Source organism: Gopherus evgoodei, chromosome 9, assembly GCF_007399415.2.
Source record: "Gopherus evgoodei ecotype Sinaloan lineage chromosome 9, rGopEvg1_v1.p, whole genome shotgun sequence".
In the NCBI taxonomy this organism is placed as follows: domain Eukaryota; kingdom Metazoa; phylum Chordata; order Testudines; family Testudinidae; genus Gopherus; species Gopherus evgoodei.
The window spans coordinates 51,294,512-51,320,077 of NC_044330.1; the positions used below are offsets into that span (position 1 = coordinate 51,294,512).

At 47.1% G+C, this 25,566-nt stretch overlaps 1 protein-coding gene across 2 annotated transcripts in view; it reads right to left on the bottom strand.

Moving 5' to 3' along the window:
• Positions 1 to 25,566, bottom strand: part of EHHADH (enoyl-CoA hydratase and 3-hydroxyacyl CoA dehydrogenase) — a 50,599-nt gene that overhangs the window by 24,843 nt on the left and 190 nt on the right. The window contains exons 2-5 of one of the 2 annotated variants that reach the window (XM_030575328.1): positions 12,614 to 12,717; positions 10,140 to 10,315; positions 4,968 to 5,079; positions 3,948 to 4,052 (exon numbers count right to left, since the gene is read on the bottom strand). In XM_030575328.1, the coding sequence (XP_030431188.1) occupies positions 3,948 to 4,052; positions 4,968 to 5,079; positions 10,140 to 10,315; positions 12,614 to 12,717 (497 nt within the window). Of the gene's footprint in view, positions 1 to 3,947; positions 4,053 to 4,967; positions 5,080 to 10,139; positions 10,316 to 12,613; positions 12,718 to 25,566 lie in introns of those variants that run through there. The other variant, XM_030575329.1, reaches the window with a different exon arrangement.

Here is a 25,566-nt window from a genome sequence, read left to right on the forward strand (position 1 = left end):
GCAAATCCTCAGAGTAGGTGGGAAATCAGGGCTGACTTTGAAAATGCTGTCTGGGAAAAATAGACAGCTGAAGCAGATACCGTGAAAGCTGTAAGGAAAGAGTACATAGCAGTTTAAAAAGCCCTGAGCTTCTTGCTATAATCCTTGTTTGTTACAGTATTCATGGAGTTAATTTTGTTAGTCATTGAGGATGAAATTGAAGTATAGAAATTTTCTAGTAATGACAATAGATATGTAAATCCCAAAAGCAAATGGCATCAAAGAACAGAATGTTGGATGATTCATCTAGTCCTGAGGTTCTCCTCTGAGGTCATGCTGGCTTTCACCATTCTCAGTCACTGCACAATGCATAACTAACTTGTCACAGAGAAGAAAATAAGCATTCTAATGTCTGGGGGGTTTATCTGATTTCAAATAATATTAAGCTGAAAACCAGAGTATTTGCCAAGTCTAGCAATGTGTCTACCAAAGTTACAGATCTCTGCTATAAACACTGGTATAGACCCTACACAGGGTCATCAACCTGGAGCATACTTCAGAGTGAATCTATTGCTTCTTGGAAAGACATTGCTGAGAAGGGTGAGAACTTCTCTAAAACATAGGGGAGGGACAAACATGGAACCTTCATCTAAAACAGGCATGTGGGGTTGATGAGCAGAAGTTTCTTTGCTTTGCTTAGAACCAACAGCAAAGTATATTAACACATATCTCTAAGAGTTTTATATTTCCATAGAACTTGGTTGTCTGAACAAAAAAAGAGAGAGAAAGAAGGACTGCTTATGGAAATAATTGATTGTTGCTAAAGATAAAAATTGAAAAACTTAAAAATAACCTGAACACAGTGAGAGGGGAAAGTATCTATTGCAGAAGACCTCTTCTGCTAGAGAGCTCTTGGACAAAATGTAGGTGAGAATGCTACAAAACACTGATCTTGAGCAAGAACCCATAAATTAAATAATGTTAAAAAATGGTGCATACAGTCAGGGCCAGTGCAAGGAAGTTTCGTGCCCTAGGCGAAACTTCCACCTTGTGTCCCCCCCGCCAGCCCTGGGGCACCCCCCCCACAACCCGCCCACCCCAGCTCACCTCTGCTCCACCTCCTTCCCGAGCTTGCCACCCCCGCTCTAATTCTCCTCCCAGGCTTGTGGCACCAAACAGCTGATTGGCACTGCAAGCCTGAGAGGCGGGAGAAGTGGAGCAGCGACCACATGCTCGGGGAGGAACGCTGTAAAAAAAAATTGGGGGCAACTGCCTAGTTTGCCTTAATGGTAGCACTGGCCCTGCATACAGTCGTCTAGAATTCTAAATTCACCCTTTGGACTAAGCTAGCTTTTGTTGGCATAGCTCTTGGCACAAGGCCCGAAGGTCCACTAGGAAAGAGGCTGCAGCAGGGAAAAGCAACTGAGACATTCTTTGTGCTGGGAAGAGGTGGAAGTGGACAAACACAATTCCTGAAGAAGGTGGGGTGTTGACAGAAAAGGTATGTGGCCAGGACAGCCAAGGAGCGTGCTGACTCAGTGATTCCTGGCTTGGCTCTCATGTGCAAACTCCGGCGGAGTTCATAGAATCATAGGACTGGAAGGGACCGTGAGAGGTCATCTAGTCCAGTCTGGTGCACTCATGGCAGGATTAAGTATTATCTAAAACCATTCCTGACTGGTGTTTGTCTAACCTGCTCTTAAAAATCTCCAGTGATGGAGATGTCACAACCTCCCTAGGCAATTTATTCCAGTGCTTAACAACCCTGACAGTTAGGAAGTTTTTCCTAATGTCCAACCTAAACTTCCTTTGCTGCAATTTAAGCCCATTGCTTCTTGTCCTATCCTCAGACGTTAAAAAAAACAATATTCTCCCTCCTCCTTGTAACAACCTTTTACATACTTGAAAACTGTTATCATGTCCCCTCTCAGTCTTCTCTTTTCCAGACTAAACAAACCCAGTTTTTTCAATCTTCCCTCATAGGTCATGTTTTCTAGACCTTTAATCATTTTTGTTGCTCTTCTCTGGACTTTCTCCAATTTGTCCACATCCTTCCTGAAATGTGGTGCCCAGAACTGGACAATACTCCAGTTGAAGCCTAATCAGCGCGGAGTAGAGTAGAAGAATGACTTCTCATGCCTTGCTTACAACACTCCTGCTAATACATCCCAGAATGATGTCTGCTTTTTTTGCAACAGCATTACTCTGTTGACTCATGTTTAGCTTGTGGTCCACTATGACCCCCAGATCTCTTTCCACAGTACTCCTTCCTAGGCAGTCATTTCCCATTTTGTATGTGTGCAACTGATTGTTCCTTCCTAAATGGAGTAATTTGCATTTGTCCTTATTGAATTTCATCCTATTTAGGTCAGACTGTTTCTCCAGTTTGTCCAGATCATTTTGAATTTTAATCCTATCCTCCAAAGCACTTGAAACCCCGCCCAGCTTGGTATTATCCGCAAACTTTATAAGTGTACTCTCTCTGCCATTACTAAATCATTGATGAAGATATTGAACAGAACCGGACCCAGAACTGATCCCTGCAGGACTCCATTTGTTATGTCCTTCCAGCATGACTGTGAACCACTGATAACTACTCTTTGGGAATGTTTTTCCAACCAGTTTTGCACCCACCTTATAGTAGCTCCATCTAGGTTGCGTTTCTCTAGTTTGTTTATGAGAAGGTCATGCAAGACAGTATCAAAAGCTTTACTAAAGTCGAGATATACCACGTCTATCACTTCCTCCCTATCCACAAGACTTGTTACCCTGTCAAAGAAAGCTATCAGATTGGTTTGACACGATTTGTTCTTGACAAATCCATGCTGACTGTTACTTATCACCTTATTATCTTCTAGATGTTTGCAAAGTGATTGCTTAATTATTTGCTCCATTATCTTTCTGGGTACATAAGTTAAGCTGACTGGTCTGTAATTTCCTGAGTTGTCCTTATTTCCCTTTTTATAGATTGGCACTAAATTTGCCCTTTTCCAGTCTTCTGGAATCTCTCCCATCTTTCATGACTTTTCAAAGATAATTGCTAGTGGCTCAGATATCTCCTCAGTCAGCTCCTTGGATGCATTTCATCAGGCCCTGGTGAGTGAAGACATCTATTTGTCTAGGTAATTTTTTAACTTGTTCTTTCCCTATTTTAGCCTCTTCTGACCCTATCTCATTTTCACTTCGAAGCTCTCCTCAGAAGAGGAACCAAAGCAGAACAGTGGTGAAAACATTTCCTGCTTCAGTGAATTTGGCCTAGTGATATTTAGGTTCTAAATGACCTCTTTATAGGATTGCCATATCTGATGTATTTCCCTTCTCCACAGCTCAGCCTCTTCTCAGACAATGGCAAAGTAACAACAGCTTATGGCTAAAAAAATGAAGAAATGGGCATTTAGAGACAGATTTATTGGGTCATTATGCCTGGCTGGGGTTTTGCCATTATCAAGAGTTCTTTTAGAGCAGCCAGTATTGATTATGCAGCTGTGCTGTGCACAGCAACAAGAAGCCTGGCTGTCCAAGAATATATTTTATATGGAAAGTGTGCTTAGTCCTCTTATCAACCCAGAAAACCACCTGGGGAGGAAGCAGTGCTGTTCCTCAGGGGTATGGAAGGGTGTATGTTTAGTATGCATGAGCCATAGGGAATTTTTAACTGTATTTGGCCTCATCTCTCTGCCTCATCTGAATTTGTTGAGCGCTTTGACGCTCACCGGCATATTTTAGTTTTTTAGACATACTTCAGGAAAAGAACTGCTCTCTATTTAAAGCTTGTTTTCTGTGGAATTCAAAACCCAGCAAAGATGCAGGAGATTGAAACGGTATTTGGAAAAGAGCAAGGGTGCTCTTTTCACAGCAGGCCTTCTTCCAGTTAGCACCAGCTGTTCTCCTTCTGGCCTGCTAACCTGACTAGGCTGAGCTGTTCCTCACCAATGGGCTCCTTGTCATTATTACACTTCCTCCCTTACCTGACACTTTGTTTGCCAAGTGGATTGCTGCATCAATTGTGTTTTCTTCCACGATTTCGTCAATGATGCCCAGCTTCAGCGCTTCAGCAGCCAGCACACGTTTCCCTGTAACGAAGAAATGAGGTGGCTTCAGCTTCCTGCTGTCAGAGATTTCATTTCATTCCATTTGATAAAACTTCTCTATTTGGCTGGCCTGAGATATGTTCCCAGTTGGGATGCATTAGTCACACCAGACAGGAACATGCACTGCTAACTAAATCATTAACTGGCTTTGCTCTGGAATGGCAAAAGCAGGTGTGCTGAGATAACAACGAGTGGGAAAAAACAAAGGGGAGCTAGCAGTAAAAACTGAAGGCTGGGTACATCCTGTTCTGTCAGTTTTCTCCTGTTCTAATTAACTTTGAAGCAGATTATACACCTTATATTTCCCCAGTTGTGCTCTCTCAGCAAAGCAGGGTATTGAGGAGCAAAACCCCTTTTCATTTAAAAGTCCCACTGTTTTATTACCTAAAGGTTTCAGTAATCTACTGTGTACAGACAAAATGGCAACTCCCTCTTACAAGAAAGAAAATGGTAATAAAATATCAAGATATATGTTACAAAGCCATTCCTTTTGTCCCCCAGTTAGACCACAGCTAATTCCATTCTGCAAGAGATGCATAGGTATGAGCGCATGCACACATGAATGTACCATATAGTGTCACACATAAGTATGCCTTGGGAGTGTCTGCAGACATTGTGTCTGTGCATTCACACATATACACAGTCTATTCTAACATTCTGGTTTTGTCTAAACCAGCATTTAAAGGTAAGACTGTGTTAGCTAGCTCAGGCTAACATCTTCAAAAACTCAAGTTAAGACAAGGCAAGTTGTTTTGAATCAACCAGATTAGCATGTGTTAAAATACAATTTGCATTGTCTGACTAGAGTTTTTGAAGATGTTCAGTAGATTGAGCTAGTTAAAATGATCCCGTGTCACATCTTTCCATCCTATTCTAAACAAAGCCAAAGAAATTTACCTGTGGTGATTAGGTCAAGTGCGGCTGGGACCCCAATCAGTCTGGGGAGTCTCTGGGTTCCTCCAGCACCTGGAAGTAGCCCAAGGGTGACCTCTGGAAGACCTACCCAGGCCTAGAGCCAAGTGAAGGTAAATAGAGGGTCTAATTAAAGAAAACAATAATTATATACTATATACAAAAGATGCACGCACAGCAGAACCACAGTCACACTCCATTCCTTCTAGCAAACTGCTCTGCGGAACCCCAGAAAGGTGCAACTTTTGTTTTTCAGCAGTTTATAACTCTGCTAAATCTGGATACATTATAATGGGAAAAGTAAAAGAGACCCCCCCCCGACTCCACAAACATCACCTGCTAAGTTTCAGATTCCAGTTTCAAAAGTAGGGACACATTAGAGCTCTTTCAAAGAAATTGTTAAAATAAAATTCAACATTGGCAAAATTGCCTATTTCCCCCCAACCTAATTCCTGAGAACAACTGGATTATTTTTATTGAAACTTAAAAAAAACCAAACCACCATTCACATGATTAAAGTTTAGCAAATTATAAGCAACTGAAATTAGGTGATTATAATGGAAGTATTTGGTAATATTAACTAGGGGGGTGGCCACCTACTCTGCCTCTATTTGTAAACTTTCAAAAGAACTCTAATGCCACAACAAAGTAGTAGAAACTTGAAGTTTGGTAGGGATATAAACTTAGGTCACAGATCTGCCTTCAGTAGTTTGGTGAACACCTGTGATGATTTGATGAATTATGCCGGTTTAAAGGTGCTGTTTTTTCACTGGGCACTATTGGCACTCATACATTCATCAGCTGAATGGAAATTCAGGCTTTCAATATTCCATTGGTTTTCTACATGTGTGCATGAAAAATTTGAGTGGCCTTTTGCTTTTAATGTGTAAGTACATGTAGAATATGATCTGTGCGATTGTGTATGGGATGAGGCATGACTCCATCATGGGTAAGTATCCCAGTGTGCCACATGCCATCCTACAGTGCAATGCCTTTTGGGAACTTCTTGCAATGTGTTGTGGGATAGAAATGACTCACCTAGGGATCTCTAGGAACTAGGAGTCAAGTTCCATCCCATAATGCCATCCATATCCTAAAATGATTGTGCTTTTTTTATTTCCATAAAGCCACGCAGCCCTTTTCGCTGTCTGCCATCTCTGACAGAAACCTGGAGCCTGCAGACCTCTATGCTATTCTCATGAGCACTGCAAATACAGGACACACAATTTTCATGTATTTGCAAATCCATAGGAAGTACTGCAACAATGGGGGCATGACGATTTCTTGGAGGACAGTTTGCTGAGGAACACAGTGAAATAATTCAAGGCTTTTGGTGGCATTCATGGAGCAGTTGCAGATGGTGGAGTGCTGCTTCTCGGCCTGTGAAACAAGCACTGGCTGGTGAGACTGTATCATAATGCAGGTTTGGGATGATGAGCAGTGGCTGCAGAACTTTCGATTGTGAAAGGCCAAATTTCTGAATTTGTGTGCTGAGCTCGCCGCAGCCCTCCAGTGCATGGACACCAGAATGAGAGCTGCACTGACAGTTGAGAAATGAGTGGCAATCACACTATGGAAGCTTACAATGCTGGATTGCTATTGGTCAGTGGGAAATCATTTTGGAGTTGGAAAATCTATAGCAGGGGCCATTGTCATGCAAGTGTGTAGGGCCATTAACCATCTCCTGCTATGCAGAACGGTGACTCTGGGCAATGTGCACAGGCCATCGTGGATGGACTTGCAGTTTGGGGTTCCTGAACTGTGGTGGTATGATAGATGGAACACACATCGCTATTTTGGCACCAGCCCACCTTAATACAGAATATATCAACAGAAAGGGCTATTTTACTATGGTGATGTAGCATTGGTGGATCACTGGGGATCACTGATATCTGTGTGGGCTGGTCAGAGAAGATGCACGATACTCACATCACTAAGCACACAGGATGGTTCTGAAAACTGCAAGCAGGAACATTCTTTCCTGACCAGCGAATTACCATTGGTGATGTTGAAATACCAATAGTGATTCTGGGAGACCCAGCCTACGTCTTGCTTCTCTAGCTCTTGAAACCAGATACCCGCTACCTCGACAGCACCAAAGAAAGATTCAACTACCAGCTCAGCAGGTGCAGAACAATGGTTGCATGTGCTTTGGTAGACTGAAGGGATGCTGACAGTGTTTACTCACATAGCGGCCTCTGATGTCCTGCATAATATCTGTGAGCCAAAAGGGGAAAAGCTGCTGCCAGAGTGGAGGTGGAGCAGCTGTTAGCAGACTTTGAACAGTCAGACACAAGGGCCATTACAAGAGCTCAATGTGGAGCTATATGGTTGAGGGAGGCTTTGAAAGAGCACTTTAATGATCACTCACAGTAGTGTTCTGTGCTTGTGCAATCTCTGGACCTGGAGCTCTGGATGCTACTAAGAAATGTCTAGTGCTTGCTATGCATTTATAACTATTACTGTGTGTTTTACTGAAATCAGGAGTTCTGTGGTGCTGTACATTTACAAGTACTGTATGCTTTGAGTACCATTTCACATTCTCCAATATGTGTTGTGAACAGATAAAGATAGTTTTGCTTAAAAATATATAGAAATTTATTGAGTGGCAAAAACAGTGCAGAAAGACAATGAGCAAAACACAACAGGCAATGCAATACAAACTTTTAACACAAACTAACAGCATGGAACTTTAAAATTGGAAAAGCAGCAAACATACCTGTCCATTTCAGTGCACAAATGTAGTCCCTTGTGGCTACACATATACCAATAGTGGTTCTCACAGACCAGTGGATGTGAAGCTGTGGTTTTCCTGGCTGTCCCTAGATGAGAAGTGGTAGGGGCAGGGATGCAGGCTGTGATGCCACATGGTATGTTGGGGGGCGCAGGGAGCTGCTAGCATCGAGTTCTCTAAGGACTGTAAAGGGTGGGAAGTCTGGGACTTTTGGACCTGTAGGTCAACTAGGGTCTGCAGCATTTGGGACATGCCAGGTGTCCTGGGTAGTCCTCTTCCTTCTCCTCCTCATCAAGGTCAGGCGTTCTCATGGTGTGGAGGGGGCAAATGTTGCAATGGCAGCAGCTGCTGATAAAAACAGATATATGTGTCATTGGAATTACAGTCACAAGAGAAAGGGGAAGATAAGGACGGGGGGTTGAAACTAATTCCCTTAAAAACTTTTTAAAAGACATACTTATTGACATGTCAGCTTTGGAGCACGTGCACAGCACCGCTCTCCAGCCCCAGCCATAGTCGGTATGCCCACCAGTGGTGAAGGGAGAGGAGTTGAAGGAATTTTGGTTTCATGAAACAATAAAATGTCGGTGCCTATTTCAATGGGTACAAGCACAGGGCAATGATACTGAGTATTAGAAGTATTTTTCACCAGTAGTGCTGGTTTTAGCTGATATCTCGCTCCTAAGGGTCACAAAGGCACAGTGAGCACAGCTGCTACTTGTGGCTCAAAGCTGCCCGGATCTGGATGTCACTAGCCTGTTTACTGCAGAGGTGCCAGCCAAACTCATCACAGAGTGGCATGGGAGAGTGTCCCACCACTGAGAAAGAAATAGGGCAGCCATCCCTAGAAACCTTCGGCAGAGGATCACAGAGTATCTCTATGAAAGTTTTATCAAGATTTTCCAAGAGGATGCAGCGTACGTAAACAAACTGCTCCACATGAAGCCTCCCGCCTAAGCCAACAGGGGAATGAAAGCAAATACCAACTCAACCTCTGTGTGTTGTACCTCTGCCTCTTCTTGTACATGTAAAATTGAAAAGTTGATATTCGTGGCTTGTGAACTTGGATATGGCCTGGTGCCGTCTTTAGATTTAAACACTGTAAGAAATAATGCATGCACACACTTACCAGAGGTTCCTTCCCCTTCATTGGCCTTGTCCGTGCTCAGCTGGTGGGACTGGCTAGACTGCGGTGAAGTCCTGAACAGGTCCTGGCTCATGGCATGGCTAGATCCTTCCGCTGCATCTCCCCCCTTCCCTGCAACTCTTCTTCCTCCACCAGCTCCTCATTGTTCGGGCTCCTCCAAGGTATCCATGGTGGTCTGTGGGGTGCTGAGGGGATCTCTACCAAGTATGGCATGCAGCCAGTTGTAAGAGTGGCAGCTTTGCAGCACAGCACGAGATTGATAGTTGGTCTCCTTGTCTCTGTGATATGTCTGGTGCAATTCCTTTACTTTGACACTGCTGCTGATCCCTGTTGTACCCCTTTCCCTGCATCCCCAGTGCAAATATTTTTGCAGATGTCCACGGTTCTACAGCTGCTCCATAGCTGTGCTTGCACAGTTCTTCTCCCTATAGTCCCAGGAGATCCAATATCTCCTGTCTGCTCCAGGCAGGAGCAGGTCTAGCGTGTGCAGCCGGCATGGTTGGTTGGGCAGTTGCACACAACAAGAGAGAGCTATTAGGTGTGCTCAGGTGGGCAATCAGGAAAAGGCATTTCAGATATATGTGGGTAACTTTATAAGGGCTGGGGGGGCTTCTGGTCTTCGTGACACCTGGGCAGTGGAGTTTGCAACTGTGACCAGAGCAGACACTGTTGCAAGGAATGGGGCATAATGGGACAGCTGCTGGAAGATTGTTAGGATGGACCCATGTCATGCAGTGTCTACACTCGCACTGCATCCACCTCAGTAGGTTGACTATGGCTCTATGCCAGTCAGGGAGGTGGTTTTACTGTGTCATCGCAATGGGATCCTTATGTTGGCTGGAGACAAATTTGTGTGTAGACAGATGCACAAATCGGTTGAGACAAGGTGACTTAAGTTGACTTAACTTTATAGCGCAGAGCAGGCCTAAGTCTCACTCTTCCTATGCACCTGCTCCCTTACTCCCAAGGGCAGTGTAGAGAATGGGAGGAGGTGGGGATGATGCTGTTAAGTGGGATCCTCAGCAGGCAAATGAGGCATTTAGTTATGAGCTCTTCCCTCTAGCCTTTCTTCTGCTCCCAGGAAGGTCATGCAGCAGCACTCTTATTAATTCAGCCTCAGGTTCCCCTGGGCTCCCTGTCCAGATCCTCCCATTTCCCCTTGCATTTAGAGCACCTCTAAGCACTTTACGCTGTGTAGGACCTTGTGTAGGAGGACATACCCTTCTAATACATTCGTTGCCCTTTCTTGGACTCTCGATGGTTAACAGCATGTTACCTGCGCATGTGCAACCCTGTAGTGACAGCCCAATGCCACCTCCAGTGCTCCTCCCAACGCCATGCCTTCAATGGCAGCCACCACTGGCTTTTCACTTCTCTCTATTAGATCAATTACTGATGTCAGACTGGGCCTGTCTCCTGCCTGAACGGAGGAAAACCCTCGAATGTCAGCACCTGAGGAAACAAGAGGAGCTTAACAAGACCATGAAACACTTGTCATTGCTTAGCACACCCTTCCTTCCAGACAATTAAGCATTAATACTGACAGACTATGGGCTCCTATTCAATCCTGAACTTGAAGGACAGCAGCCACAATGAACAGATGTGTGGAGTAGGTTGGATGTGGTGAAGAAAGCAGTGAAAATAATCAAACCCACTCATGAGCACAGAGGATCCCTTGAGGAGAACCCTGATCTCAACCTTCTCTCTGGGCCTAGTCATAAAACCTTCAGGATAGATAAGCTACAACTAACTCCAAGGCTGGCGTAATAATCACCATCAATGTGGAGCTAGCACTGAAATTCCCAAAAATGTTTGGTTAAAGAAGAGGTCAGGCTGACAGTATGCAGTCCAGCTCACAGCTGAAGAGCAATATTACCCTCTCCATGAACATCCCACAGGTTACACACTCTGGAAGTGAACATGTAAGGGAACCAGCCACTTAGTTCCCCACTGGATTCTCACTCCCCACAGGCCCCCGGCATGTGGGGTCTGCTCTTTCCCCACCTGTTGGGGAGACTCAGTGGTGGCTCAGCTGGGGAGAGACCCCTACTGCAGCAGCTGCCATCACAAGACACCTCTACCACAGCCTGAGAGTTTCGGGGGTAGTGACAGGTCTGTACGCAGATATAAAGCCACATGGCATAAAATAACATGGCAGCCGTGCATCAAGGAGAAGGTAAGGCTGTCCTGCCACACCCCACCTTCGGCATACAGCAGCTCTCAGTTCTGGCCCTGGATCTGTCCTCAGCCCAACTCCTGGGACTACTAGGGGCTCTCAATGCCAGTGAAAGTCACAACTTCAACAGTCTCGATTTGCAGCTCTGTAAAACAGCCCTTTCCATTTCAGGGCAAGAGGCAACACTATGATATGATGAGTCGATAGTTTCTCTTTGCAGATTACCTTGATGGGGCTACACTTAATTAGCTCCCTGCAGGGAGTGCCTCCCTGAGTTGATCTCAGATCATGATGAGAGTTACCCCCGCAATCACAGGCCACTGTCTGCCTCAGCAGAGCCTCTGCCTATGGGCAGTGTGTGAGATGCTCTCTAGGGGGCAGCAAGAGACTCTCTAGGCTAGTTATACTCAGGCCTCAGTGGTTCAGAAGCCAAATTAGTGATCAACATTACCCAAAAGAGCCACAGTAATATGAGTTCATGGTTTCATTTACTATAGTACTGTGTATTCACATTCAAACAGTATGATGGGGAAATGTTTATATACTTATATATTTCTCACAGCAAAACTACTGACCAAGTAGTATTATTTTATCAGCTGCAATTGGTTAATAACACAGTAAAAGCATCCCGATTGGTTAACCACTTAGATTGGTTAATAATTAAATCACACCATGTTTTAATACTATGTGCTGCAAAGAGCTGCAGGAGATACATTAAAGTGACACTTGCAGCTCTTGAGCCTCAGTCTGAGTATCACTGCTCCAGGCAAAGGGTGAGGGATCCCACCTGCCCTTCCCAATTCCCTTGCCATCCAGTCCCACTCCACAGGACAGAAAATCCAGGCTGGGACAAAACTTCAGGAGGAAACTTCCCAACGCACAAGGAAATTGAATATAAAACAGGAAACACCATGCTGGGAATTTTGAGTGCTGGGATTCTAGATTGGGGAAGCACCAAATGAGGAGAATGAACTCTTAGTTTAGTTGGAGGCTGATCTAAGCAGGTAGAAAGTACATGTAAAGATCTGAGTACCACCTAATGTCTGTAGAGCCCCAGTGGGATGAAAGACTTTGGAGAAGATCTGAAGACTACGTAACTGTTGCAAGGTCCTGGTTCCTGGAGACACCAATCTATAAGTGCTGAAGAACTAAAGAGATTTTTTTTTCTTTGTATTTAAATGTTGTGTATTTTTCAGAGGTTGGAGTCAAAGTTTCTGCTTTATATATAGCCTCTATTCCTCACCCATGTTTGTAAACACTAATGTAAACAAATCCTATATTTAATGTTACACAGTGGGAGGGCTGACTACATGTGAAGATGTAAAAAGAATCCTCTGTAGCCTAATTTGGTCTATCTATTAAAAACACTACATTAAAGACACATCTGGTCATTGTTGACTGTTATTGCTAGAATAATGTAAGCATAGTGAGACTACAGATCATGCTTCTACTCTGAAGGATCACAGAATTGTTCACCATGATACTTTTAATTACTGTGAGAAAATTCCCATGAGAGGCTGGAATAATTATTGACTCAACATGTGTGTATATACTAAATAAAGAGAGAATCTTACCTGCACTGAATGTCCCATTTGTCCCACAAATCACAACAGCTTTCACAGCAGGATCTATATCTGCTTTCTTCACTCCTTGCTCTAAAGCCCGAACAACTGCAGAGCTAAAATAAATCAGAGAACCATCAACTGATACTTACCCACACCGAAAATCTGAGGCATTCACATCTAGCCTCTTCCTCCTCTCCTCTCCTCTGTGAAGTCCCACAGGGCCCCTCTTCTCCTCTCCTCTTTCCAGGTGATCTCATTGACTCATGCTTACCACCTGTACGCTAATGACTCACAGATCTACCTCTCCACTCTTGAGCAGCCTCCCTCCATCCAATTCCACACCTCAGCTTCCCCCTCTGGTTTCTTCAACTTAAACCAAGATGGAACTCCTGATCTTTCCTCCCAAGTCCTCCTCACTCCCTCTGCTCTGTCTGTACCATTGATCCGGTCAATCAGGACTGCAACCTGGGGGCCCTCTGGAAGCATATGTGCTATCTCTCCCCTCAACCACATGGGCTTGGGTAAAGAAACCAAGGGGAGAAGACCGCCAGAGACTAAAGCCAGCAAGACCAGCTTAAGCAAGGACCTGTGGACGCTGGTAATGACATCAATATTTTGGACAGTTTTGATGGGGCTCTCTCTCCCCTGTCCTGTTTGGCTGTTTGCTGCAAGCCCTCCTTCACAGTGTCCTCATCTCAGCCTCACTGCACACATGCCCCCTGACCCTCAATGTCTTCTCCCCTTCCTTGGTCTTTCCATTTAGACAATCTTTTCCCATCAAAAACCCCACCCGAAAAAAATTAAAAAAAATTGTATAACTCTCATGACATCTGCAGCTATCACATTGCACATTCTGCCTGGAGTGTCTCTTTGGGGTGTCAAAGCTCTGGGGCAGGAAGCGTCTGCTACTATTTGTATAGTACCTAGCACAAGTGGGCCCTGTTCTCAATGTGTCCCGATGCACTACTGTAGTAAACAAAATTAAAATAATCTCAACTCCAACCTGTCTCTCACCCATGTGGCCAAGCTCCAAACTGAAGGTACATATAAATGGGAAGTAGCCCAGGGCAGCGGACGTATACTGGCTGCTGGGAGGACCCTGCTGGTGTTAAGTATCGGCAGGGTACCCGTGTTAGTCTGTATCCACAAAAACAACAAGGAGTCTGGTGGCACCTTAAAGACTAAAGATTTATTTGGGCATAAGCATTTGTGGGTAAAAAAAAACCACTTCTTCAGATTCATGGAGTGAAAATTACAGATACAGGCATAAATATACTGGAGAATGAAGTGAAGGGAGTTACCTTACAAGTGGAGAACCAGTGTTGACAGGCCAATTCAGTCAGGGTGGACGTGGTCCACTCCCAATAACTGATATAGGTGTTGCTTCCCACAGGGATGTGGAGTGGGAGGGCCTGGGTCTTCCTACCAAACCCCCTTAAGTGACAAGGCCCAGGTTCAGGTGGAGAGCTGAAGATTCCTGGCTTAGAGTCACCTCTACTACCCTAACAGAGAGCAAGGGTCTGGAAGTCAGGTGTGCTAACTGCTCTACCACCTGGCCCTCCAAGCACCCAGCACATCATCTAAGGTATTATATGTATGACAATCAGCAATTAACAAAGGGCTACATTGCTAATGGCTCTGAAAGCTGAAATCAGATAATAAAACCAATTTTGTCATGATGCAGGGAAACAGACTAGATGACTCACTAAAGGTTCTTTTCAAAGAATATAATTATACGTAGCTGGATATCAAACCTTTCTAACTCAGCCATTTCATCTTCTATGGGATGAATGCACATTAACAAGTTTTTGTATTAGCCCCTTTGTCATATCAGGTGCTGTGGTGAAAAACAAGACCTCAGGCTGTGTCCTGTGTTGCATTCCTACTCCCATGATATCAACTATGTACCATTTATCTCTTCTATCAGCAGAGCTCTGGACACAGAAGCACCAAATTCAGCCACTGCTGGACAGATTAAATAGAAGAACATAATGAAACATTACCATAATTTGTAAGCAGGGGAAGGAGGAACAAAACCCCACACATATAGTACAAAATGTGATATTTTACGCCCATTCAGTTATTCTTCTGAACATACTGTGCAGAATAAATGCACAGAAGCAGAAAGTGCCTCTGAGGAAGAGGCATTGAATGTGCTCTAAGCATTTCTGAGCCTGCGGTGTGCATATGATCAGCAGTTATAACATACTGAGTGTGCTCAGAAGTGTGGTAAACAAGGAGTTAATTTGCATTGGGGAGAGATTTGGGGGGTTTTATGCAAGAAAGTGTTTGTCACAGGTTACTTCTTCTGCCAAGCCTAGGGAAAACAGTCACTTGAGGCTGGTACCAAGGGGCAATTCTACCCTCCATTCCCTGTCTTTCCTATCATAGCCCAAAACAGAACTGATTTTCCCAGGGAATAACTGACACTCTGCTAGTACATAGCATTTCCTTTCCCCTCACACAGCTTGTAGCTTTCATAAATGGGATCATGCTTTTTTTTTTTTGTTTAAAGAATTCTAGCAAGAAAAACAATGTTTACTGAAAGCAGGACAAAGGCCAAGAGCAACACCTAACTCTCCAATAGCCTCTCACTCTTGTCAGGTCCAGACAACACACTTGCTCCCATGACAGATGCAACAGGCCCAATGTACACAAAGTTAGCCACATGCACCCTTTATTAAAATGTGTTTCCAAAAATACATTACCTACAATGAAGGTTCCTAAAATAAGTAAATATAATAATGCACAAGAACATCAGAGTTCAAAAATGAGCATAAAAGGAATAGAAGTGGCCAGTTATATTTACACGTCATTCCCATGACAGTATATCCATTCCGTTAACAATGGTGTGAAAATTCACTGTACACATTCCTACAACTGTAACCCTTTCAACATATGCCTATCTAATATATGTATGTATTTGGGCAAAGTTTATATAATGAGAAATATGTTCAGAGAGTTCATAAAGGTGCATGTGGTTGACTGATTGTAGATATATTGAAAGGTACATGGTGAATTTTCACTTCACTACTGTTAACTAAATGTATGCCCTGTGAGGTAAGAGAATACTTATGAAGATGACCTTAACTTGCTATTCCAATTTCTTTTATACATAGGGTTTTCTTAATTGTAACGATCTTGTCCTGTATTTTATAAACAGCTTTTATATTATTTCTAGTAGCAATTTCAACGAAGTTGGTTAAGCTTTTTGAGTGTGAACTTCATTCAATTTTTTAAAAAGATAAGAAGCCCTGAAGGTTAACTAGGCTGCCTCTTAAAAAAAAAACAAAAAGGAGTGCCAAGAACAAAATTGTTCTCTGTCAAAACACGTAGTATTCACAAGATGGGCGCGCCTCTTCTCAGATGTTCACAGCAGAAGGGTTTCCCTTCTGCATACTACTTAACATACACAGAAAGGGAAGAATGGAAGGTGTGCAAAAGTTTAGCTGTCCTGTGAATCTACTAAGATGTACAACTTTGCTGCATGTCTTGCATGACTGTGTATCTGAGGAGGTGCACTAGTGGATGCACAGATGCATAATTTAAGACCACAAAGGACTACTATGCACTATGGTAATACAAATAAGCATAGGCGGCAGGTTATATGGGCTTGAGGTGCCCGGGCTCCAGGAATATTCAGGGCTGGGGGCCCTGCTCCAGCAATATTTGGAGCTGGGTCTCTCTCCCGGCCTTGCCTGGATCGGGTCCTGGCCCTGGCCCCCGTGGGTCTCCCCACCACCACCCTGCCGTGTCCCTGCCTGGAGCGGGTCCCGGCCTCCGCCTTCCACCCCTCCCCCTGCGTCCCCCCTCCGCTGCGTCCCCTGCCTGCTTGTGCTGCCAGAGAACGGCTCCCGGCAGAACTGCTGTCTGCTGCCCCAGGGTCCTAGCGCCTGCCATCCGCTAATGGCAAGGCAGGCTGCCCTTACCCTGTCCTTCTGCCCTAGCCCTGAGCCTCTCCAATGCCCCAAACCCCTCATTCCCAGCCAGAGCCCTCATTCCCCTGCACCCTGAGCCTCTGCCCCAGCCAGAGCCCTCATTCCCCTGCACCCTGAGCCTCTGCCCCAGCTCTGAGCCCCCCCGCACCATGAACCCCTCATCCTCAGCCCCAACCCTCATTCCCCTGCAGCCTGATCCTCTGCCCCAGCGTGCACCACTTCCCCCTTCCTACACCCCCACCCCAGCCTGCACCCAAACTCCGTCCCAAAGCCTGCACCCCTCACCCCCTCCTGCACACCCACCCCCTGCCCCAGCCCAGAGCCTGCACCCAGCACCCAAACTCCTTCCCAAAGCCTGCACCTCTCCTGCACCCTAATCCCCAACCCAGGACCTGCACCCCAGACCTCCCCCCTGAAACCCCACCCAGAGCCTTAGGCAGGTGGAGGCGGAGTTTGAGGGGGCGGAGTTGGGGGGTGGGTTCTGGGCACCACCAAAATTTCTACAAGCTTGCCTCCCATGCAAATAAGAATAATCTAGCCTAGCTCCTGTATATCACATTTCATGCTGTTACCCAACCAAGCCCAATGACTTGTGCTTTGCTAATGCTTATCTTCCCCAAAGACAACCAGTCTTGATTTGAAGATATCAAGAGGTGGAGAATCCCCCCTTCCTGGGGTAGTTTGTTCCAGTGGTTAATCATCCGCACTATTAAAGAAGTGTGCCTTATTTCCACTTTGAATTTGCCAGGCTTCAGCTTCCAGCCATTGGCTCTTGTTCTGCCTTTCTCTGCGAGATTAAAGAGCCCTTTAGTACCTGTTATTTTCTCCCTGAGAAGGTACCTGTGACATTGCACTCCATATGTTTTAGGGAAATATGCTTATGAGTGTAAATATGATGTAACTGGAATATGCTTTATGCAAAAGGTCTCTTGTAAGGTATTGTTACAAGATTATAACCTACTGAATATATTCCTCCTGTTTGTATACATGTAACATTCTTGTATCTGAAGCTAGAAATATAAAGTATAACTCTGAGCTCTTATTGTAATTATGCAAGGTGTGGGCCATTAATGGTAGTTTAGAATCTTGATGGCTCTCATTTACTAGGACAATTGATTGTAGATGGTTTATCTACCTGCAACCTTCCTGGGTTCCTGCAAGCCAGCTCTGGAAGAACGGAGGCTGGGGGTCACACAGGACATGTGAACATGTCACCTGATACTGGAATCCATCTTAAACCTGGTGCTTTTCCATTTAGAAGGAGGGGTGGGGACCCAAAGAAACAAAAGATTCCTGCCTTTGGCCAAAGCTATAAAAAGGGGTGAAGCAGGACAGAGGGGGCTGCCAGTGACTTGATAACAGTGAAAACCCCTAGTTTCCACCTAAGATGTCTGCTAAAACTAACAAGGACTGTACCAGGTTAAAGGATTGGGCCCAGACTAGGAAGAAGTCTAGCCTGTGAAATAAGATTATTGGAAAATCTCTGGGGGTGAGATATTATCTATAATCAGTTTCTTAATGTATTAGGCTTAGACGTCTGTGTTTTTGTTTTATTTTGCTTGGTGACTTACTTCGTTCTGTTATTACTTAAAACCACTTAAATCCAACTTTTTATACTTAATAAAATCATTTCTGTTTATTAATTAACCCAGAGTAAGTGATTAATACCTGGGGGAGCAAACAGCTGTGCATATCTCTCTATCAGTCTTAAAGAGGATTGAACAATTTATGAGTTTACCCTGTATAAACTTTATACAGAGCAAAATGGATTTATTTGGGGTTTGGATCCCATTGGGAACTGGGTGTCGGGTGCTGGAGATAGGTGACCTGCTAAGCAGTTTTTGGTTAAAGTCTGCAGCTTTGGAGGTGTGGACCAGACCTGGGTCTGTGTTGCAGCAGGCTAGCATGTCTGGCTCAACAAGGCAGGGTTCTGGAATTCCGAGCTGGCAGGAAAAATGGGCTCAGAGGTCATTCCAGCACGTCAGGTGACAGTCCCAAGGTATCTCTGTAACTGAACCTGTCACAGTACCTGTCATAAACATACAGTAAAGGGTAGCATAAAATCCCTCCTTTACCTGTAAGGGGTTAAGAAGCTCAAATAACCTGGTTGGCACCTGACCAAAAGGAACAATAAGGAAAGAAGATACTTTCAAATCTTGGGGGGAGGGGGAGGCTTTGTTTGTGCTTTTGTGTGTGTGTGTTTCTTCTTGAGACAAAGAGAGAGATCAAACAGGTAATCCAGCTCCTTCTAAAATGATACATCTAAAATTCCAGAAAATGTAAGTAATAGCAAGGAAATGAGTTAGATTATCTTTTGTTTTAGCTTGTTAATTTTCCCTGTGCTAAGAGGGAGGTTTATACCTGTTTTGTAACTTTAAAGTTTAGCCTAGAGGGGAATCCTCTGTGTTTTAAATCTTTTTATTACCCTGTAAAATTACCTTCCATCCTAATTTTACAGAGGTGCTTCTTTTACTTTTTTTTTTTATTATTTTAATAACAAAGTTCTTCTTTTAAGAACCTGGTTTTTAGTGTGCTCACCTTGTTAACCTATTCGGTTGGTACATTATTGTCAAGCCTCCCCAGGAAAGGGGGTGAAAGGACATGGTGGGGGGGATATTTTGAGGGGGACAGGGCTCCAAGTGGCCCCTCCCTGAATGTTTGTTTAAATCACTTGGTGGTAGCAGCAATACTGTCCAAGGACAAGGAAAGGAATTTGTGCCTTGGTGAAGTTTTTAACCTAAGCTTGTAGAATATAAGTTTAGGGGGTCTTTCATGAAGGTCCCCACATCTGTACCCCAAAGTTCAGAGTGGGGAGGAAACCCTGACTACCTGTATACTGTTATCAAGTCACTGCTCAATCTTTTTTTCTGATAAACCAAAGAGACTGAGCTCTTTCAGTCTCACTGTAAAGCATTTTCTCCAGTGCTCAAATCATTTCTGTAGCTCTTTTCTGCAATGTCTCCATTTTATCAACATCCCTTTTCAAAGGTGAACACTGTTTACGGAATCCCAGTATCAGTTGGAGAGCTATTCTCTTGTGGTCAAGAAGAGCTGGCTTCAATTTTGTCAGGATGATTTTCTGACAAAAAATACCCTTTTTGCAAAATGGATATTTTCCATTTTGCTGCATTTTTTTTCCATGGAGGTCAATTAAAATGAAAGCACCCTGCTCCAGGCAGAAAATGAAATTGACAGATGGCTGCCAAGGCTCTGGGGCCTAAAAGGCACAGAGCCAGGACACTCAGCCTCCCTGCCTAGCTCTACAAAGTTAGACAAGAACAGAGCTGGGGTGCTCAGCTCCTGTGGCTCCAGGGTTGGAAGGAAGCCGAGAGGATGAGCACGCCAGCTCTTTGGCTCTCAGGCAGCCGGGTAGGAAGGCTCTTGTCAATTAAGTAAAACTGACAAGAGTCTGATCCTGCCCTGAACGGCTTAAAACAGCCCAGGAGAGGGCTGTGGTTGAGGCAAGAAGCCTGAGCTGATTAGGAAAAGTAGGCTCAGCTGTGGCCATGCCCCAATCAGGGCCAGCTGGCCCCTATAAGAGGCTGTGAGCCAGAAGCCCAAATAGTCTCCCTCTGTCTGTAGAGGGAGAAGGGTCTGGCTGCAGGAAGCTAGACACAGGGGACCTGAGTCAAGCAGGGCTGGGGAAAGGCTGAGGAGCTAGGGAGCGCCAGCCTGCAGCCTAATACTGGGCTAAAAGGTACTGGGGGTTGCAGAGAGCAGCCCAGGGGTAGGCCAAGGCAGCAGGTGCAAACCCAACCTTGCCAGTGATGAGTAGGCTGATACTGTAATCTGCCCCAGGGCGCAGGTGGCTAGGCAATGATGGGCAGTAGCCATATACTGAGGCAAGCTGGGGATAGTAGGTGGGGGTTCCCTGGGGAGGGGAGACCTTAAGACTGAGGGGATTACTGCTAGGGAGCAGTACCCCATGTAAAAGGGCACCGGGTCCAGGGAGGGACATGGTGGCAGAAGACAGGTGGATCACCGACCTGCAGAGGGTGCTCTGGAGCTGGAATTGAGCTAATTCCCAGAAGTCACCAGCAGGAGGTGTCGCAGGGGTGAGTCGACACATCTACAGACATCAAAACTAGAACCTTAAAAAGTAGACCTTTTAAAATTCCTTAAAAGTCCTAAACACATTTAATTTCCAGAATATTATGCATTCTAAAAGTGGGTAGTATTTTGGATATGAAACACATTTTTCATCCCTAACAAAGAAAGCTGAAACTTCACTTTGAAAATCTCAGAGAAAAGTTTAGTTGATGATGATACTCAAGTACTTGTGCTTCTTTAAGCCAGATTGGGCTGCCTCTTACATTTTGAGGAGTCTGCATAAAGCATGTGTGCCATAGGTGCTGGAACTAGGGGTGTGTGTGTGTGGGTGTGTGTGTGTGCTGCAGCACCTCATGACTTGAAGTGGTTTCCATCATATACAGGGTTGACAGTTTGTTTCAATGGCTCTCGGAGCCTTCACTATAAAAATTTGTTCCAGCACTCCAGTGTGTGCTCCTGTTTCTTTGTATCAAAATGGTGAAGGACTGTACACATTTGAGTTAATTTCATGGATGATTATAGTACCTGTGGTTAGATGTTCAGTGTATATGTGTTTTCTCCCTGTGTGCTGCCCCAGCTCTGTGCAGACAGATCTCAAAGGAATCACTCAATGACCACAAGATCCATTAAGGTACAAAGGCGCCACGTTTATTGTCAACAAAGCATAGCACCTGGCAGACTCTACAAGGATACTAAGACATCAAGGGAGGCAGGTATCATAGGCTGCAGGAGGCTGAGCCTATCCAAACAGCCACATGTGACCTTGCCCACGCTCCGCCCTGAGTTCCCCTCCTGCTTCCTGTTCTGCTGGCAACTCTTCCCGTGTGCCATCGCTGCGCTGCCTGCCCTCCTGGAGCTGCAGGCCTGGGGAGACTTGGACCACGTTGCCGTGCTGCCCGGCACTCCGGGGCTGGGGCCGTGCTGCAGGTCTGAGGGCACTAGCCTGGGGTGGGGGCCAGCCAGAGGTTGCAGTGGGGGGGACTCTGGGCTCTGTCGGGGCACAACAAAGGGCCGAGTCTTGGGCAGAAGGAGCAGGGTGGGATGGGAGCTAGCCTCCCTGAGCCAGCGGTTCATGTGCTGCCCATGTAAGACATATATGCCCATGACAACGGACGCAACTCAGTGATTGGCGACACTTTCCATTCCCCCCCTCGGTTGGACAAAGATAATCCCTCTGAGATACATCTTTATACCCTGATACAAACAAGTTACGTACTGCCCCTGACATGGCTGGTTATCACCCACCACCTTGTACATGTTGGTTTGATTAAAACATCTTTATTGTGCACAGTACTGTTCTGCTGACCTTATCTTTTAAAAGGGGTCCGTGTGTTCCTGTTATCCGAGGAATGTTTTTGTACCATCCTTGATATCAGGATATGTTTGCGTGAGTATGCTATGCTTAGTATTTCTTAGGAATGTGTATTTCTGCAATATCAGCCCTGTTTTGCCAGATTCTGTGAGCAGGTCTTGCCTCATACCAGGCCTCTGATACAAGGGCTTATGTCTCAGGCTCTCTTCCTACTACAGTACCCACACAGGGAACTTTTTTATTTTAAGTAATTCAACTGATTTTTACTGCATTATAAAGTAAGCAGGTTTATGTTTCGACTAGGGGTTGGCAACCTATGGCACGCGTGCCAAAGACGAAACACAAGCTGATTTTTAATGGCATGCTCCTGCCTGCTGGGGTCCTGACCACCAGCCTCGTTCAGACCACTGCCAAATCCAGGCAGGCAGCAGTGTGCCATTAAAAATCCTGCCCAGCCCGCTGCTCTCCACCCCTCCCGCCAGTATTTGCACATGCTTTCCTGACCTCCACCACTCCTGGTGGGAGGTTGCGCTTCTGGGTTAGCGTGTCCATACCGCTACTTAGTGTCTGCGGAGTCTGAGCGGCCCCAGAAGCGGCCTCACCGGTAGGGGCAGGAAGAGGGACCCGGCCCCACAGGAATTGCAGCACCCATGAGGCCTGTAAGTGGGGAAGGGTCCCGCATACCAGCTGAACCATGCACTCGCCTGTCCCGAGCATGGTTGGCTCCGCTCCCTGGACTCAGGTGCTGGGATGAGCTCAGCTCTGTACTGGGGCAGGCCGTGTCCCACAACCCAAACCTGAGCCCGGGGACTGCGGCTTGCCACCCGCTGGACCCTGGGAACAGGGCCGGCTTTAGGAAGTGCGGGGCCCAATTCGGACACTTTTGGCGGGACCCTGGCAAGGATGACTTAAAAAAAAAAAAAGTGGAAAAAAAAGCCTTTCATTTCTTTCATGTATTATTTACTTTCCATAACTATATGAATAATAAAATTATATTATATACATTGTATGATATATGCTGTTTGGCTATTAATGACCGCCATTTCACATGTGTGGGTCCCCGCCACTCCCTGGGGGTGTGCACGTGTTGGTCCCAGCTGCTCCCTGCCCCCCTCATTGAAGCAGGTGTGCAGGGTTACTGCCCTGGGAACTGCAGGGCAGCAGTGGACATGGGGCTGGCTGGAGGCAGGGCAGGGGCTGAGTGGAGGTAGGGTGTGGCTGCAGGCAAGGCAAGGGGTGTGGGGCTGGCTGGCTTCAGGCAGGGCCGCAGGGGGGTGCAGCAGGGGTTTGCAGGTCTGGAGACAGCGGAGTGTGGAACTGGCTGGCTTCAGGCAGTGGGGTGCAGCAGGGGTTGACTGGAGACAGGGCAGAGGGTGTGGGCTAGGCAGGGTGTGCAGGGCTGGTGCGGGCAGCAGTGTGTGTTGGGCTGGCTGGCTTTGGGCAGGGCTACAGGGGTGTGTGGCAGGGGTTGGCTGGAGACAGGACAGGAGGTTTGGCAGGGGCTGGCTGTGGGCACGGGGTGCAGAGCTGGCTGCAGGCAGGCGGGGGCCAGACTGGTGGGGGCAGGTCAGGGGGTGCAGCAGAGGCAGCTGGAACCCCAGCCCTTTAAGTAGCCCCCAAACCCCCTTCTGCCCCGGACCTTTTAAATAGCTGCGGGAGTGCTGGGGAATGCATGGGTGAGGCGGGGCTCTAGTGGCTATTTAAAGGACCGGGGTGGCAAAGGGAACTGGAGCCCCGGGCCCTTTAAATAGCCCCCGGAGCTCCTCACTGACTCAGGGCTCTGGGGATTATTTAAAGGGCCCAGAGCTCCGGCCGGGGTCGCGGGGCTTGCCGCGCTCCGGCCGGGGTCGCGGCAAGCCCTGCCGCCCCGCTCTCCAGACTGGAGCCCCGGCCGGAGCATGGCAAACCTCGCCACCCCGGCTGGAGCTCTAGCTGGGAGAGCGGGGCCGCGCCGCGCTCCTGCCGGCGCTTCGCTCAAAGGAGCGGGACCATGGAAGACCCCGGAGCAGACCGCAGCCGGGACCGGGGTAAGTTTAAAAAAAAAAAATTAAAAAGTGCCTAAGGCGTGGGCCCCGATTCCCAGGAATCGGTCGAATCGGCCTAAAGCCGGCCCTGCCTGGGAACAGCTGGGTCATGCCTCTTTCCCTACCCAAGGTCACTGGACCCTGCTCCCCTCCGGCATTGAGGGCAGAACCCAGGAGTCCGGACCTCTAATCTCTGTCTCCCCCCCCGAACAACTAGAGCCCAGCTGGAAACCTAGGAATGCAGAGTCCTCGCTCCCAGCACTCCTCCTCCGAGCATCAGACATCAGCCCCTTCCTGGAGCCCAGGAGTCCTAACTCCCATCCTGCTCCCTGCCCTACCCCCATACACCTCCCAAGCCCCTGCCCTGATCCTTGCACCCCCCTCACACAGCCCCAGCCCTCACCCCTGCTCCCCCCATGACCCCAGCCCTGACTCCAGCACCCCCACAAGTATCCAGCCCCCCCTACACCCCATGCCCTGACTCCTGTACCCTCACACATCCCCAGCCCCCACACACCCCATGCGCTGACTCTTGCACCCCCCACATCCCCACCTTGAGCACCAAATAGGAGCTCCTGCACCCCCCCCCCACCACACATTCCCACCTGCACTCCTCAAACCAAATGGGAGCTGCCCAGGTAAGCACTCCACACCCAAACCTTCTGCCCCAACCCTGAGCCCCCTCCCTCATTCTAGCTTCTGGTCAGACCGTACATCCCACCCCCCAGCCTGCTCCTTCTCCCCCAGCCCTGTGCTCAGTGCACTCCTACCCTCAGCTCAGTGCAGAGAGGAAGAGAATGGGCCAGAACCAGGGAGAAGGTAGGTACCCACTGTATGTGGGCAGGGCCGGCACCCCAGACCGGCAGCGGGCTAAGCCGCTCAGCCCACTGCCGGTCTAGGGTCCCAGCCTCCTGCCCCACTCAGCCCGCTGCCAGCCCCTTACCAGCTGGGGTCCTGGCCGCCAGTCCCACTCAGCCTGCTGCCGGCCTTGGTGAACAAAACCCCAGGCTGGCAGCAGACTGAGTGGGCAGGCGGTGTAATATCAGCATTTTAATTTAATTTTAAATGCATCTTCTTAAACATTTTGAAAACCTTGTTTACTTTACATAGGACAATAGTTTAGTTATATATTGTAGACTTATAGAAAGAGACCTTCTAAAAACGTTAAAATGTATGACTGGTACGCGAAACCTTAAACTGGAGCGACTGAACGAAGACTTGGCACACCCCTTCTGAAAGGTTGGGGACCCCTGGTTTAGACAAACAACCAGCTGATTCTGCATCACTGCCAAATTCCTGGCCAGTGCCAGGGTGCTGTTAAGCCAGGACCAGGGTACAGTGTCAGGCTATGTCTGCACCCCACGCGTGGGTGTCCGAACGGGGCACACCCCGCACTGCGCTACTGGGGTTCGGCCGCCGAACCCCGGCCTGCCCCTGCTGCGGCCGGAGCTGTGCGGCGGGAGGTGCTGGAGCCCAGCCCCAGGCGCCGTGCACGGGCGGGCGGAGATGCCAGCTCTGGCCACCGCCGCACAGGCGCAGCAGGAAACAGGGGTGCTCCGCTGCCCTTCCCGGCGCTGCAGCGCGACCCCTCACCCCCAGGAGCTGCTGCCGGGCTCCCCCACTGAGGGGGCAGTGAGT